This window comes from Oncorhynchus tshawytscha, unplaced genomic scaffold (assembly GCF_018296145.1).
Source record: "Oncorhynchus tshawytscha isolate Ot180627B unplaced genomic scaffold, Otsh_v2.0 Un_scaffold_1752_pilon_pilon, whole genome shotgun sequence".
Taxonomy (NCBI): domain Eukaryota; kingdom Metazoa; phylum Chordata; class Actinopteri; order Salmoniformes; family Salmonidae; genus Oncorhynchus; species Oncorhynchus tshawytscha.
Genome location: NW_024609485.1, coordinates 41,525 through 58,486, shown reverse-complemented (window position 1 = coordinate 58,486; position 16,962 = coordinate 41,525). Strand labels below are relative to the sequence as shown.

Here is a 16,962-nt window from a genome sequence, read left to right as displayed (position 1 = left end):
TCTAGTACTATATCCTAAACCCAACAGTATGTTTCTAGTACTATATCCTAAACCCAACAGTATGTTTCTAGTACTATATCCTAAACCCCTATCCAACAGTATGTTTCTAGTACTATATCCTAACCCCTATGTTTCTCCTAAACCCAACAGTATGTTTCTAGTACTATATCCTAAACCCCTATCCAACAGTATGTTTCTAGTACCCTAAACCCAGTATGTTTCTAGTACTATATCCTAAACCCCTATCCAACAGTATGTTTCTAGTACTATATCCTAAACCCAACAGTATGTTTCTAGTACTATATCAAACCCAACAGTATGTTTCTAGTACTATATCCTAAACCCCTATCCAACAGTATGTTTCTAGTACTATATCCTAAACCCAACAGTATGTTTCCAACAGTATGTTTCTAGTACTATATCCTAAACCCAACAGTATGTTTCTAGTACTAACAAACCCAACAGTATGTTTCTAGTACTATATCCTAAACCCATCCAACAGTATGTTTCTAGTACTATATCCTAAACCCAACAGTATGTTTCTAGTACTATATCCTAAACCCAACAGTATGTTTCTAGTACTATATCCTAAACCCAACAGAATGTTTCTAAACCTAGTACTAACAGTATGTTTCTAGTACTATATCCTAAACCCAACAGTAGTACTATATCCTAAACCCCTATCCAACAGAATGTTTCTAGTACTATATCCTAAACCCCTATCCAACAGTATGTTTCTAGTACTATATCCTAAACCCCTATCCAACAGTATGTTTCTAGTACTATATCCTAAACCCAACAGTATGTTTCTAGTACTATATCCTAAACCCAACAGTATGTTTCTAGTACTATATCCTAAACCCCTATCCAACAGTATGTTTCTAGTACTATATCCTAAACCCCTATCCAACAGTATGTTTCTAGTACTATATCCTAAACCCAACAGTATGTTTCTAGTACTATATCCTAAACCCAACAGTATGTTTCTAGTACTATATCCTAAACCCAACAGTATGTTTCTAGTACTATATCCTAAACCCAACAGTATGTTTCTAGTACTATATCCTAAACCCAACAGTATGTTTCTAGTACTATATCCTAAACCCAACAGTATGTTTCTAGTACTATATCCTAAACCCAACAGTATGTTTCTAGTACTATATCCTAAACCCCTATCCAACAGTATGTTTCTAGTACTATATCCTAAACCCAACAGTATGTTTCTAGTACTAACAGTATGTTTCTAGTACTATATCCTAAACCCCTATCCAACAGTATGTTTCTAGTACTATATCCTAAACCCAACAGAATGTTTCTAGTACTATATCCTAAACCCAGTATGTTTCTAGTACTATATCCTAAACCCCAGTATGTTTCTAGTATCCAACAGTATGTTTCTAGTACTATATCCTAAACCCAACAGTATGTTTCTAGTACTATATCCTAAACCCAACAGTATGTTTCTAGTACTATATCCTAAACCCATCCAACAGTATGTTTCTAGTACTATATCCTAAACCCAACAGTATGTTTCTATACCCTAAACCCAACAGTATGTTTCTAGTACTATATCCTAAACCCAACAGTATGTTTCTAGTACTATATCCTAAACCCATCCAACAGTATGTTTCTAGTACTATATCCTAAACCCAACAGTATGTTTCTAGTACTGTATCCTAAACCCAACAGTATGTTTCTAGTACTATATCCCAAACCCAACAGTATGTTTCTAGTACTATATCCTAAACCCAACAGTATGTTTCTAGTACTATATCCTAAACCCCTATCCAACAGTATGTTTCTAGTACTATATCCTAAACCCAACAGTATGTTTCTAGTACTGTATCTTAAACCCAACAGTATGTTTCTAGTACTATATCCCAAACCCAACAGTATGTTTCTAGTACTGTATCCTAAACCCAACAGTATGTTTCTAGTACTATATCCTAAACCCCTGTGTTTCTAGTACTATATCCTAAACCCAAACAGTATGTTTCTAGTACTATATCCTAAACCCAACAGTATGTTTCTAGTACTATATCCTAAACAGTATGTTTCTAGTACTATATCCTAAACCCAACAGTATGTTTCTAGTACTATATCCTAAACCCCTAAACAGTATGTTTCTAGTACTATATCCTAAACCCAACAGTATGTTTCTAGTACTATATCCTAAACCCCTAAACAGTATGTTTCTAGTACTATATCCTAAACCCCTATCCAACAGTATGTTTCTAGTACTATATCCTAAACCCAACAGTATGTTTCTAGTACTATATCCTAAACCCAACAGTATGTTTCTAGTGTTGTTTCTAGTACTATATCCTAAACCCAACAGTATGTTTCTAGTACTATATCCTAAACCCAACAGTATGTTTCCAACAGTATGTTTCTAGTACTATATCCTAAACCCCTATCCAACAGTATGTTTCTAGTACTATATCCTAAACCCAACAGTATGTTTCTAGTACTATATCCTAAACCCAACAGTATGTTTCTAGTACTATAAAACCCAACAGTATGTTTCTAGTACTATATCCTAAACCCTATCCAAACCCCTATCCAGTATGTTTCTAGTACTATATCCTAAACCCAACAGTATGTTTCTAGTACTATATCCTAAACCTAGTACTATATCAAACAGTATGTTTCTAGTACTATATCCTAAACCCAACCTAGTACTATATCCTAAACAGTATGTTTCTAGTACTATATCCTAAACCCAACAGTATGTTTCTAGTACTATATCCTAAACCCATCCAACAGTATGTTTCTAGTACTATATCCTAAACCCAACAGTATGTTTCTAACAGTATGTTTCTAGTACTATATCCTAAACCCAACAGTATGTATGTTTCTAGTACTATATCCTAAACCCAACAGTATGTTTCTAGTACTATATCCTAAACAACAGTATGTTTCTAGTACTATATCCTAAACCCATCCAACAGTATGTTTCTAGTACTATATCCTAAACCCAACAGAGTATGTTTCCAGTACTATATCCTAAACCCAACAGAATGTTTCTAGTACTATATCCTAAACCCAACAGAATGTTTCTAGTACTATATCCTAAACCCCTATCCAACAGTATGTTTCTAGTACTATATCCTAAACCCCTATCCAACAGTATGTTTCTAGTACTATATCCTAAACCCAACAGAATGTTTCTAGTACTATATCCTAAACCCAACAGTATGTTTCTAGTACTATATCCTAAACCCCTATCCAACAGTATGTTTCTAGTACTATATCCTAAACCCAACAGAATGTTTCTAGTACTATATCCTAAACCCAACAGAATGTTTCTAGTACTATATCCTAAACCCAACAGAATGTTTCTAGTACTATATCCTAAACCCAACAGAATGTTTCTAGTACTATATCCTAAACCCCTATCCAACAGTATGTTTCTAGTACTATATCCTAAACCCCTATCCAACAGTATGTTTCTAGTTCTATATCCTAAACCCCTATCCAACAGTATGTTTCTAGTACTATATCCTAAACCCAACAGTATGTTTCTAGTACTATATCCTAAACCCAACAGAATGTTTCTAGTACTATATCCTAAACCCAACAGAATGTTTCTAGTACTATATCCTAAACCCCTATCCAACAGTATGTTTCTAGTACTATATCCTAAACCCAACAGTATGTTTCTAGTACTATATCCAACAGTATGTTTCTAGTACTATATCCTAAACCCCTATCCAACAGTATGTTTCTAGTACTATATCCTAAACCCAACAGTATGTTTCTAGTACTATATCCTAAACCCCTATCCAACAGAATGTTTCTAGTACTATATCCTAAACCCCTATCCAACAGTATGTTTCTAGTACTATATCCTAAACCCAACAGTATGTTTCTAGTACTATATCCTAAACCCCTATCCAACAGAATGTTTCTAGTACTATATCCTAAACCCCTATCCAACAGTATGTTTCTAGTACTATATCCTAAACCCCTATCCAACAGTATGTTTCTAGTACTATATCCTAAACCCAACAGTATGTTTCTAGTACTATATCCTAAACCCAACAGTATGTTTCTAGTACTATATCCTAAACCCCTATCCAACAGTATGTTTCTAGTACTATATCCTAAACCCAACAGTATGTTTCTAGTACTATATCCTAAACCCAACAGTATGTTTCTAGTACTATATCCTAAACCCAACAGTATGTTTCTAGTACTATATCCTAAACCCAACAGAATGTTTCTAGTACTATATCCTAAACCCAACAGTATGTTTCTAGTACTATATCCTAAACCCCTATCCAACAGTATGTTTCTAGTACTATATCCTAAACCCAACAGTATGTTTCTAGTACTATATCCTAAACCCCTATCCAACAGTATGTTTCTAGTACTATATCCTAAACCCAACAGTATGTTTCTAGTACTATATCCTAAACCCAACAGTATGTTTCTAGTACTATATCCTAAACCCCTATCCAACAGTATGTTTCTAGTACTATATCCTAAACCCAACAGAATGTTTCTAGTACTATATCCTAAACCCAACAGAATGTTTCTAGTACTATATCCTAAACCCAACAGAATGTTTCTAGTACTATATCCTAAACCCCTATCCAACAGTATGTTTCTAGTACTATATCCTAAACCCCTATCCAACAGTATGTTTCTAGTACTATATCCTAAACCCAACAGTATGTTTCTAGTACTATATCCTAAACCCAACAGTATGTTTCTAGTACTATATCCTAAACCCCTATCCAACAGTATGTTTCTAGTACTATATCCTAAACCCAACAGTATGTTTCTAGTACTATATCCTAAACCCAACAGTATGTTTCTAGTACTATATCCTAAACCCCTATAACAGTATGTTTCTAGTACTATATCCTAAACCCCTAAACCCCTATCCAACAGTATGTTTCTAGTACTATATCCTAAACCCAACAGTATGTTTCTAGTACTATATCCTAAACCCCTATCCAACAGTATGTTTCTAGTACTATATCCTAAACCCAAACAGTATGTTTCTAGTACTATATCCTAAACCCAATCAGTATGTTTCTAGTACTATATCCTAAACCCCTATCCAACAGTATGTTTCTAGTACTATATCCTAAACCCAACAGTATGTTTCTAGTACTATATCCTAAACCCAACAGTATGTTTCTAGTACTATATCTAGTATGTTTCTATATCCTAAACCCAACAGTATGTTTCTAGTACTATATTTCACTATCCTGTGAACTGGGGGCTCTATTTAACAAAGCTATCAACAATGGTAAATTACTCTATACTAATGGTAAATATTTCCACTATACAATGGTAAATACTCAGCTATCTATTTAAATAAAGCTAACACAATGGTAAATATACTCAGCTAACACAATGGTAAATATACTCAGCTATCACAATGGTAAATATACTCAGCTATCACAATGGTAAATATACTCAGCTATCACAATGGTAAATATACTCAGCTATGGTAAATATACTCAGCTAACACAAGGTGGTAAGGCATGATACTCAATCAGAACTATCACAATGGCCAATAGAATGTTAGTATCACAATGGTAAATGTGTTGAGGCATGACACCCTCACATCTAAAAGAACGTGTTGTAGTGTAGGCCAATCAGAACGTGGGGGAAGTGTGTTGAGGCATGACCCCCTCACTGGCCAATCAGAACGTGTTGTAGGTGTGTTGAGGCATGACCCCCTCACTGGCCAATCAGAACGTGTTGTAGGTGTGTTGAGGCATGACCCCCTCACTGGCCAATCAGAACGTGTTGTAGGTGTGTTGAGGCATGACCCCCTAACACTGGCCAATCAGAACGTGTTGTAGGTGTGTTGAGGCATGACCCCCTCACTGGCCAATCAGAACGTGTTGTAGGTGTGTTGAGGCATGACACCCTCACTGGCCAATCAGAACGTGTTGTAGGTGTGTTGAGGCATGACCCCCTCACTGGCCAATCAGAACGTGTTGTAGGTGTGTTGAGGCATGACCCCCTCACTGGCCAATCAGAACGTGTTGTAGGTGTGTTGAGGCATGACCCCCTCACTGGCCAATCAGAACGTGTTGTAGGTGTGTTGAGGCATGACCCCCTCACTGGTCAATCAGAACGTGATGTAGGTGTGTTGAGGCATGACCCCCTCACTGGCCAATCAGAACGTGCTCCAGGGCTAAATATGTGGTTGCTTCAAGTTGGGTATTTACAGTCTTTTATATATTGCGTTGTCATCAACTCCAATTCCAATGTTAGACTTTCTCTTTTTCAGGAGTTGTGGAAAGTGACAGCGGTGCCTGTCTAACCCTCTGAGGAGCTGACCTGCTCCTAGACCTGCTCCTAGACCTGCTCCTTGACCTGCTCCTAGACCTGCTCCTAGACCTGCTCCTTGACCTGCTCCTAGACCTGCTCCTAGACCTGCTCCTAGACCTGCTCCTAGACCTGCTCCTTGACCCTCTCCTAGACCTGCTCCTAGACCTTCTCCTTGACCTGCTCCTAGACCTGCTCCTAGACCTGCTCCTAGACCTGCTCCTAGACCTGCTCCTAGACCTGCTCCTAGACCTGCTCCTTGACCTGCTCCTAGACCTGAGACATGGAGTTTTCTGATCTTAGACCTGCTCCTTGACCTGCTCCTTGACCTGCTCCTTGACCTGAGACATGGAGTTTTCTGATCTTAGACCTGCTCCTAGACCTGCTCCTAGACCTGAGACATGGAGTTTTCTGATCTTAGACCTGCTCCTAGACCTGCTCCTAGACCTGCTCCTAGACCTGCTCCTAGACCTGTTCCTTGACCTGCTCCTAGACCTGCTCCTAGACCTGCTCCTAGACCTGCTCCTTGACCTGCTCCTTGACCTGCTCCTTAGACCTGCTCCTTGACCTGCTCCTTGACCTGAGACATGGAGTTTTCTAGACCTGCTCCTAGACCTGCTCCTTGACCTGCTCCTTGACCTGCTCCTTGACCTGCTCCTAGACCTGCTCCTAGACCTGCTCCTAGACCTGCTCCTTGACCTGCTCCTTGACCTGAGACATGGAGTTTTCTGATCTTAGACCTGCTCCTTGACCTGCTCCTTGACCTGCTCCTAGACCTGCTCCTTGACCTGAGACATGGAGTTTTCTGATCTTAGACCTGCTCCTAGACCTGCTCCTTGACCTGAGACATGGAGTTTTCTGATCTTAGACCTGCTCCTAGACCTGCTCCTTAACCTGAGACATGGAGTTTTCTGATCTTAGACCTGCTCCTAGACCTGCTCCTAGACCTGCTCCTTGACCTGCTCCTTAACCTGAGACATGGAGTTTTCTGATCTTAGACCTGGTGTTTTCTGAACCTCTTGTGGTCAGTGTTGAGAAGGTATTGATAATATATATAGATTATTTAGTGAACTAATAGCAGTCATTTCAATCAGGGCAGCTGGACAGCAGTGAACAAAGACACTAGGAATCATCTCTGTAAATAAACTCACTTGTTAAATAAGATGTTTTTAAGCTCAGACCAGGGGTTGTGATATATATATTCACTACATTCTCATTTACTTGCTGTTGGATTGAAGTGAACCGGTGAAATGGGACAGCCCCATAACCTCTGAATGTTTTATTCCAATGTAAATGATGAGTGATCAGGTCAACACTGACCTGGGATGCATCCCAAAGGGTATCCTATCCTCAATATAGTGCACTACTTTAGACCAGAGCACTGTGGACCCTGGTCAAGAGCCCTATGGACCCTGGTCTAGAGCCCTGTGGACCCTGGTCTAGAGCCCTGTGGACCCTGGTCTAGAGCCCTGTGGACCCTGGTCTAGAGCCCTGTGGACCCTGGTCTAGAGCCCTGTGGACCCTGGACCAGAGCTCTATGGACCCTGGTCTAGAGCCCTGTGGACCCTGGACCAGAGCCCTATGGACCCTGGTCTAGAGCCCTATGGACCCTGGTCTAGAGCCCTATGGACCCTGGTCTAGAGCCCTATGGACCCTGGTCTAGAGCCCTATGGACCCTGGTCTAGAGCCCTATGGACCCTGGTCTAGAGCCCTGTGGACCCTGGTCTAGAGCCCTGTGGACCCTGGTCTAGAGCCCTGTGGACCCTGGTCTAGAGCCCTGTGGACCCTGGTCTAGAGCCCTGTGGACCATGGTCTAGAGCCCTGTGGACCCTGGTCTAGAGCCCTGTGGACCCTGGTCTAGAGCCCTGTGGACCCTGGTCCAGAGCCCTATGGACCCTGGTCTAGAGCCCTATGGAACCTGGTCTAGAGCCCTATGGACCCCCTGGTCCCTGGTCTAGAGCCCTGTGGACCCTGGTCCCTGTGAGCCCCTGTGGACCCTGGTCTAGAGCCCTGTGGACCCTGGTCTAGAGCCCTGTGGACCCTGGTCTAGAGCCCTATGGACCCTGGTCTAAAATAGTGCACTATATATAGGGACCAGAGTCCTATGGGACACTACCTTAATGTCTGTTTATAACTTATAAGACATTATTAAATAGTTTGTTAACAATTGAGTAAATAAACTGTTTATCAATCAGTATTTCTAAGTTCATATATTTAATAAAATAAACGACCTAATAATGTTTATAAGAGCTTTATAAGCGGACATATAGTGTTAATAATGTGTGTATATTGATACAAGACCACGACACTGTTTATTTCACAATTTTACACTCATCTTTTGATTCAAATGACTAAATAAAATACAAGTTATTGTTTTATTTCAACAACAGAAAAATGTCTTTATTATAATTTGTGAACTTTGATTCGTACCGTTTTAAAGGTGCATTCTGGGATTGAAACAACAACCAAGCTGCCACCCGGCCTCTTTTTCATGTCAACAGCTGAGGAATGGAGCCACTCTCAAGTTCATAGACGCAGCTACGACTGACCATCAGGCAGGGTAGCCTAGTGGTTAGAGCGTTGGACTAGTAACCGGAAGGTTGCAAGTTCAAACCCCCGAGCTGACAAGGCACAAATCTGTCGTTCTGCCCCTGAACAAGGCAGTTAACCCACTGTTCCCAGGCTGTCATTGAAAATAAGACTTTGTTCTTAAATGACTTGCCTGGTTAAATAAAGGTAAAATAAAAAGATCAGAATGATGGTTTTAACTGTGTTTTCAGGCTATACAGTGTTTGTTTACAATGACATTCTTTACACACAGTGGAGGATAACAAGCTTGTGTTTTGGGTTCTGATCCGGTAAGACAGTTTAATTAAGCTCCTGAGTCATAAGTGTTATCAATACAGTACAGTGAGCTCCAAAAGTATTGGGACAGTGACACGTTTTGCTGTTGTTCTGGCTCTGTTACTCCCAACACTTTTGGATTTGAAATGCTACAATGACTATGAGGTTAAAGGTCAGACTGTCAGCTTTAATTTGAGTGTATTTTAGAAATGACAGCGCTTGTTGTAAATAGTCCCCCCCCCTCCCCATTTTAGGGGACAGGAAGTATTGGGACAGATCCACTGGTGTATTAAAGTATTACAAAGTGAAGTGTTTGGGCCCATATTCACAGCACCCAATGACTACAGCAAGCTTGTAAATCCTATAAATACGAATAGAATGTTTCTAAACATGGATGTTACCATGGTTATGTGGATGTTACCGTGGTTACAGATCATCCTGAATGAACCATGAATATTGATGAGTGAGGAAGTTAGAGACATACATATCAACCCCCCCATCCCCTCCCCCCCAAAGGGAATGATAACTTCCTGTTACCATGGTTACAGATCATCCTGAATGAATCATGAATATTGATGAGTGAGGAAGTTAGAGACATACATATCAACCCCCCATCCCCTCCCCCAAAGGGAATGATAACTTCCTGTTACCATGGTTACAGATCATCCTGAATGAATCATGAATATTGATGAGTGAGGAAGTTGGAGACATACATATCAACCCCCCTCCCTCCCCGCCAAAAAGGAATGATAACTTCCTGTTACCATGTTAGTCCTGTACATAGGACTAATCAAACTAGAAACTGAAACAAGTTGCAGGGTTTTAGTTGAGCCACTAGATAGGAGGGTGTTCCAATAATATAACCCTGGTAAGACAAATGCATTGGACTCGTTTTTCAGCATCCTGTTGTGAAATGGAAGTGTTTGATTCTAGAAATGAACCAATGCCATACCCCAGAGTGACCCGCAGGGGGAGCTCTGTGTGTTCTGAACAGAAATGAACCAATGCAATGCCCCAGAGTGACCTGCAGGGGGAGCTCTGTGTTCTGTCCAGAAATGAACCAATGCAATGCCCCAGAGTGACCTGCAGGGGGAGCTATGTGTTTTCTGTACAGAAATGAACCAATGCCATGCCCCAGAGTGACCTGCAGGGGGAGCTCTGTGTTCTGTCCAGAAATGAACCAATGCAATGCCCCAGAGTGACCTGCAGGGGGAGCTCTGTGTTCTGTCCAGAAATGAACCAATGCAATGCCCCAGAGTGACCTGCAGGGGGAGCTCTGTGTTTCTGTCCAGAAATGAACCAATGCAATGCCCCAGAGTGACCCGCAGGGGGGAGCTTTGTGTTCTGTACAGAAATGAAAGTGCCATACCCCAGAGGGACCAGCAGAGGGAGCTCTGTGTTCCTCTCTTAACCTTATATAGTTATAGTTGATGTGGGCAGGCTGTCTATTCCTCTGGTGTATTTGTATTTATTTTGGATCCCTATTAGTTCCTGCCAAAGCAGCAGCTACTCTTCCTGGGCTTTATTATGGATCCCCATTATTTCCTGTCAAAGCAGCAGCTACTCTTCCTGGGCTTTATTATGGATCCCCATTATTTCCTGCCAAGGCAGCAGCTACTCTTCCTGGGGTTTATTATGGATCCCCATTAGTTCCTGCCAAAGCAGCAGCTACTCTTCCTGGGGTTTATTATGGATCCCCATTAGTTCCTGCCAAGGCAGCAGCTACTCTTCCTGGGGTTTATTATGGATCCCCATTAGTTCCTGCCAAGGCAGCAGCTACTCTTCCTAGGGTTTATGGATCCCCCATAAGTTCCTGCCAAGGCAGCAGCTACTCTTCCTGGGGTTTATTATGGATCCCCATTAGTTCCTGCCAAGGCAGCAGCTACTCTTCCTGGGGTTTATTATGGATCCCCATTAGTTCCTGCCAAGGCAGCAGCTACTCTTCCTGGGGTTTATGGATCCCCCATAAGTTCCTGCCAAGGCAGCAGCTACTCTTCCTGGGGTTTATTATGGATCCCCATTAGTTCCTGCCAAAGGCAGCAGCTACTCTTCCTGGGGTTTATTATGGATCCCCATTAGTTCCTGCCAAGGCAGCAGCTACTCTTCCTGGGGTTTATTATGGATCCCCATTAGTTCCTGCCAAGGCAGCAGCTACTCTTCCTGGGGTTTATTATGGATCCCCATTAGTTCCTGTCAAGGCAGCAGCTACTCTTCCTGGGGTTTATTATGGATCCCCATTAGTTCCTGTCAAAGCAGCAGCTACTCTTCCTGGGGTTTATTATGGATCCCCATTAGTTCCTGCCAAGGCAGCAGCTACTCTTCCTGGGGTTTATTATGGATCCCCATTAGTTCCTGCCAAGGCAGCAGCTACTCTTCCTGGGGTTTATTATGGATCCCCATTAGTTCCTGCCAAGGCAGCAGCTACTCTTCCTGGGGTTTATTATGGATCCCCATTAGTTCCTGCCAAGGCAGCAGCTACTCTTCCTGGGGTTTATTATGGATCCCCATTAGTTCCTGCCAAAGCAGCAGCTACTCTTCCTGGGGTTTATTATGGATCCCCATTAGTTCCTGCCAAGGCAGCAGCTACTCTTCCTGGGGTTTATTATGGATCCCCATTAGTTCCTGCCAAGGCAGCAGCTACTCTTCCTGGGGTTTATTATGGATCCCCATTAGTTCCTGCCAAGGCAGCAGCTACTCTTCCTGGGGTTTATTATGGATCCCCATTAGTTCCTGCCAAGGCAGCAGCTACTCTTCCTGGGGTTTATTATGGATCCCCATTAGTTCCTGCCAAGGTAGCAGCTACTCTTCCTGGGGTTTATTATGGATCCCCATTAGTTCCTGCCAAGGTAGCAGCTACTCTTCCTGGGGTTTAGCCTGTTGTAAGTAAGCATTTCACTGTAAGGTCTACTACACCACGTACTACTCTTCCTGGGGTTTATTTCCTGTCAATAAACTTTGATTTGACCTGCTTTTTAAATCTGTTTTTACTGCTGCATCAGTTACTTGATGTGGAATAGAGTTCCATGTAGTCATGGCTCTATGTAGTACTGTGGAATAGAGTTCCATGTAGTCATGGCTCTATGTAGTCCTGTGGAATAGAGTTCCATGTAGTCATGGCTCTATGTAGGACTGTGGAATAGAGTTCCATGTAGTCATGGCTCTATGTAGTACTGTGGAATAGAGTTCCATGTAGTCATGGCTCTATGTTACTGTGGAATAGAGTTCCATGTAGTCATGGCTCTATGTAGTTCTGTGGAATAGAGTTCCATGTAGTCATGGCTCTATGTAGTTCTGTGGAATAGAGTTCCATGTAGTCATGGCTCTATGTAAGACTGTGGAATAGAGTTCCATGTAGTCATGGCTCTATGTAGTACTGTGGAATAGAGTTCCATGTAGTCATGGCTCTATGTAGTTCTGTGGAATAGAGTTCCATGTAGTCATGCCAAGAGCAGCTCCTTCATTATAGATCCCCAGTTCCTGCCAAGCTCTATGTAGTTCTGTGGAATAGAGTTCCATGTAGTCATGGCTCTATGTAGTTCTGTGGAATAGAGTTCCATGTAGTCATGGCTCTATGTGGTACTGTGGAATAGAGTTCCATGTAGTCATGGCTCTATGTTAGTACTGTGGAATAGAGTTCCATGTAGTCATGGCTCTATGTAGTACTGTGGAATAGAGTTCCATGTAGTCATGGCTCTATGTAGTTCTGTGGAATAGAGTTCCATGTAGTCATGGCTCTATGCGGTACTGTGGAATAGAGTTCCATGTAGTCATGGCTCTATGTAGTTCTGTGGAATAGAGTTCCATGTAGTCATGGCTCTATGTAGTTCTGTGGAATAGAGTTCCATGTAGTCATGGCTCTATGTAGTTCTGTGGAATAGAGTTCCATGTAGTCATGGCTCTATGTGGTACTGTGGAATAGAGTTCCATGTAGTCATGGCTCTATGTAGTACTGTGGAATAGAGTTCCATGTAGTCATGGCTCTATGTAGTACTGTGGAATAGAGTTCCATGTAGTCATGGCTCTATGTAGTTCTGTGGAATAGAGTTCCATGTAGTCATGGCTCTATGTGGTACTGTGGAATAGAGTTCCATGTAGTCATGGCTCTATGTAGTACTGTGGAATAGAGTTCCATGTAGTCATGGCTCTATGTAGTTCTGTGGAATAGAGTTCCATGTAGTCATGGCTCTATGTAGTACTGTGGAATAGAGTTCCATGTAGTCATGGCTCTATGTAAGTACTGTGGAATAGAGTTCCATGTAGTCATGGCTCTATGTAGTACTGTGGAATAGAGTTCCATGTAGTCATGGCTCTATGTAGTTCTGTGGAATAGAGTTCCATGTAGTCATGGCTCTATGTAGTTCTGTGGAATAGAGTTCCATGTAGTCATGGCTCTATGTGGTACTGTGGAATAGAGTTCCATGTAGTCATGGCTCTATGTAGTACTGTGGAATAGAGTTCCATGTAGTCATGGCTCTATGTAGTACTGTGGAATAGAGTTCCATGTAGTCATGGCTCTATGTAGTACTGTGGAATAGAGTTCCATGTAGTCATGGCTCTATGTAGTACTGTGGAATATAGTTCCATGTAGTCATGGCTCTATATAGTACTGTGGAATAGAGTTCCATGTAGTCATGGCTTTATGTAGGACTGTGGAATAGAGTTCCATGTAGTCATGGCTCTATGTAGTACTGTGGAATAGAGTTCCATGTAGTCATGTCTCTATGTGGTACTGTGGAATAGAGTTCCATGTAGTCATGTCTCTATGTGGTACTGTGGAATAGAGTTCCATGTAGTCAGCATTTTATTTGTACTTATTTAACCTTTATTTAACTAGGAATAAAGAACAAATTCTTAATTATAATGACGGCCTACCAAAAGGCCTTCTGCGGGGATGGGAGCTGGGATTAAAAATAAATTAAATTAGATATATGAGAAGAGAGATAACACAACACTGCATAGAGACCTAATATGACAACATAACATGGCAGCAACACATGACAACAACATGGCAGCAACACATGACAACAACATGGCAGCAGCACAAAACAGGGTACAAACATTATTGAGCACAGCCAACAGAACAAAGGGCAAGAATGTAGAGACAACAATACATCACACAAAGCAGCTACAACTGTCAGTAAGAGTGTCCATGACTGAGTCTTTGAATGAAGAGATGGAGATAAAACTGTCCAGTTTGAGTGTTTGTTGCAGCTCGTTCCAGTCTCTAGCTGCAGCGAACTGAAAAGAGGAGCGACCAGGGATGTGTGTGCTTTGGGGACCTTTAACAGAATGTGACTGTCAGAACGGGTGGGGGATGAGGGCTGCAGTAGATATCGGGAGAGTGAAGCCTAGGGTGTCATCTGAAAAGCTGTCAATAGGCTACTGTAGCCAGTCACTTATTCGGCAAATGTTGATACGCGTCATGAATGATTGACTAGGAGCAAAGGTATGTCGGTCACATAGGTCTACATTTTATCCATGCCTATCAGTCATTTAAACTAGGTTGTTATACGGCATGCTCTCTGAGACTCTGACATAATCCGGGTATGAGTCCAATATAACGTTTCCTAGTTGTATCATTGAGTGGATCGTGTTTAGCCAGTCCGCTACATTGACACTGTTCTGTGAAACTGATACTTCGTGAACGTAGATGTCGTGATTCGCTTCGGTGAATCGTCTGGAGTTCCGCTGAACTGTGAAGCCACGTCGCTCATTGGCCAGTATTAGTTCCCTTTGACTACTTCGGCTTCTGCTATTGGCTGAGCCGCAGCCTGCCCGTGGACCCGCCTCCTCCCAGCAAAACGGACTGATTCTGATTGATAATTTAAAGGCAGTCTTTCTGTTCATCCTTCCAGTACGCGTCTCCACCGTTTTTACACAAAGTGTTTCAGCCAGCCAGTCTTACCGCACGACCCAAGCGGACACCAAGCTCCCAGTGGTACCGGGTGAAGCCTCGGTGAGTTCCCCTATGCGCTGTCATCTGTCTGTGTCTCTCGCTCTCTCTTTCTCTCTTTCTCTCTCTCTCACACACACACACACACACACACACACACACACACAAACCACCAAATAACTCTGCACACACTAGGACGCACAGACATGTGACATATCGAACCCACCGCGCTAGCTGTTATATGGCTCATAAAGACGCTTTTCAATCGTCTTTGCAAGAAAACATCTGCACTTAGTTAGCAATGACTCTGAACCCTTTCTGTCTTGACGTGCGCGCGTTCGCTTATATTCTAGTTAGCAATACAATACAGTAGAGTAGGTAGTAGGTATTCTAGCTAGTGAACAGGTCAACGGCGCCGCCAGATAGGCCACTAGTCTATATAACGTCACTACACTGTAGCGCTGCGGTCCTTTGCAGCCTAAATATTAGATGGTCATTTCGCATTGTGTCGCTTATTCTGCCTTCTAGTAGTCTGCTGCAGACAGACAGACTCAATTCTTCTTGCCTGTTCTCTGCGGAAGGGATCCAGACTGATCCAGTCGGAACCGGTTCGTGATGCACTAGGCCACAGTTGTTGTGCAACAGCGCAGTGCTCTTCTGATAGCGCCCAGTGGCAGGCAGTTTATTCTGGTTCTAAAAGTAGCTAGGATTGATTTGCATAACAAAAGCTGGTAACACTTTTACTTTACGGATACCGATTATCTCTTAGTCCGGAGCTTGCAGGTATAGTCCCGTATAATTAATAACAAGAACTACTTGTATGGCATCTCTGTGTAATGCATCATGATGTGGTTACAATGCATCGTAAGGATGTCAATAGGACAAGTTGTGCTTTAGACAGGGAACAGGTGTCATTTGGGACTGATGTTTTTGAACCTGCCAGGTTACTATAGGTCACAGCCTAGACCATGTGGGTGGGGATGTTGTTGTGGGATCACTGGCTCCATGGAGGCTTCAGTACAAAACCACTTCAACTTCTGACAGCATGGATGTGTTCCCAAATGGCACCTTGCCTATTCCCTATTTTAGTGCACTACTTTAGCCTCCTAGGCCCTGGTCAAAAGTAGTGCATTATATAGGGAAATAGGGTGCCATTTGAAATGCACACCATATCTCTTACAAATGAACCAGCGCTCTCCAAGTCCTTACAGAGACAGATGGGGACAGACAGTGTGGGTAGGCTAGAATAGAGTAGACTTCCCAGGGTTGGGCTGGAGGAACTGAGTTGGACCTGCAGAGCTGTTGATCTAGCACCTTTTACAGAGACAGATGGGGACAGACAGTGTGGGTAGGCTAGAATAGAGTAGACTTCCCAGGGTTGGGCTGGAGGAACTGAGTTGGACCTGCAGTGCTGTTGATCTAGCACCTTTTACAGAGAGTCATGTAATGTCGATGTTACACAATGTTCACAACACCGGAGACACCACTCTGAGAGCTCTGTCTTTATGGGGGGGAGGTGTACCGTAAACAGGCTTCAGTTTCAATGAAATATCTTACCCTCTCTCTCTCTCTCTCTCTGTGTTGTCAAACCTCTCTGTTCAGTTTCTCAGGTTATGAAGATCTCTCTCCACTCCCACTCTCAAGATTCTCTCTCTCTCTCTCTCTCTCTCTCTCTGTCTCTGTCTGTGTTGTCAAACCTCTCTGTTCAGTTTCTCAGGTTATGAAGATCTCTCACTCTCTCTCCCACTCTCTCTCTCCCTCTCTCTCTCACTCTCTGTCTCAAACCTCTCTGTTCAGTATTACTATCTGCAGTGTTCCATAATAATAACCCCCACCCCACTGTAGCAGTGATTACACAACACTAGAGTTACTGTGTCAGTGGCCTCTCCCAGGACCGTTCCTATAGTTACAGTGACCTCTCCCAGGAC

The 16,962-nt window shown here is 42.5% G+C and overlaps 2 protein-coding genes and 1 long non-coding RNA gene across 8 annotated transcripts in view; 2 read left to right on the top strand and 1 right to left on the bottom strand.

Moving 5' to 3' along the window:
• Positions 1-6,521, top strand: part of mettl22 (methyltransferase 22, Kin17 lysine) — a 36,032-nt gene extending 29,511 nt beyond the window's left edge. For both annotated transcript variants that reach the window (XM_042315498.1, XM_042315499.1), the window contains one exon: positions 6,260-6,521. In XM_042315498.1, the coding sequence (XP_042171432.1) occupies positions 6,260-6,292 (33 nt within the window). In that variant the 3' untranslated portion in view covers positions 6,293-6,521. The remainder of the gene's footprint in view (positions 1-6,259) is intronic.
• Positions 6,501-7,812, bottom strand: LOC121844958. 3 transcript variants are annotated; one of them, XR_006082246.1, is made up of 3 exons: positions 7,221-7,812; positions 6,961-7,138; positions 6,501-6,626 (listed from the first exon to the last, which is right to left on the bottom strand). It is a non-coding gene; the product is annotated as an uncharacterized LOC121844958 (long non-coding RNA). The 3 variants fall into 3 exon arrangements; XR_006082245.1 differs by having other exon boundaries at positions 6,559-6,626; positions 6,949-7,138; XR_006082247.1 differs by having other exon boundaries at positions 6,560-6,638.
• Positions 7,813-14,576: 6,764 nt separating this feature from the next.
• The window catches only part of LOC121844960 (4-aminobutyrate aminotransferase, mitochondrial-like), a 30,632-nt gene continuing 28,246 nt past the window's right edge, over positions 14,577-16,962 (top strand). Inside the window, exon 1 of one of the 3 annotated variants that reach the window (XM_042315502.1) lies at positions 14,577-15,097. The gene's annotated coding sequence lies outside the window, so the exon portion shown is untranslated. The remainder of the gene's footprint in view (positions 15,098-16,962) is intronic. The other 2 variants (XM_042315503.1, XM_042315504.1) reach the window with 2 other exon arrangements.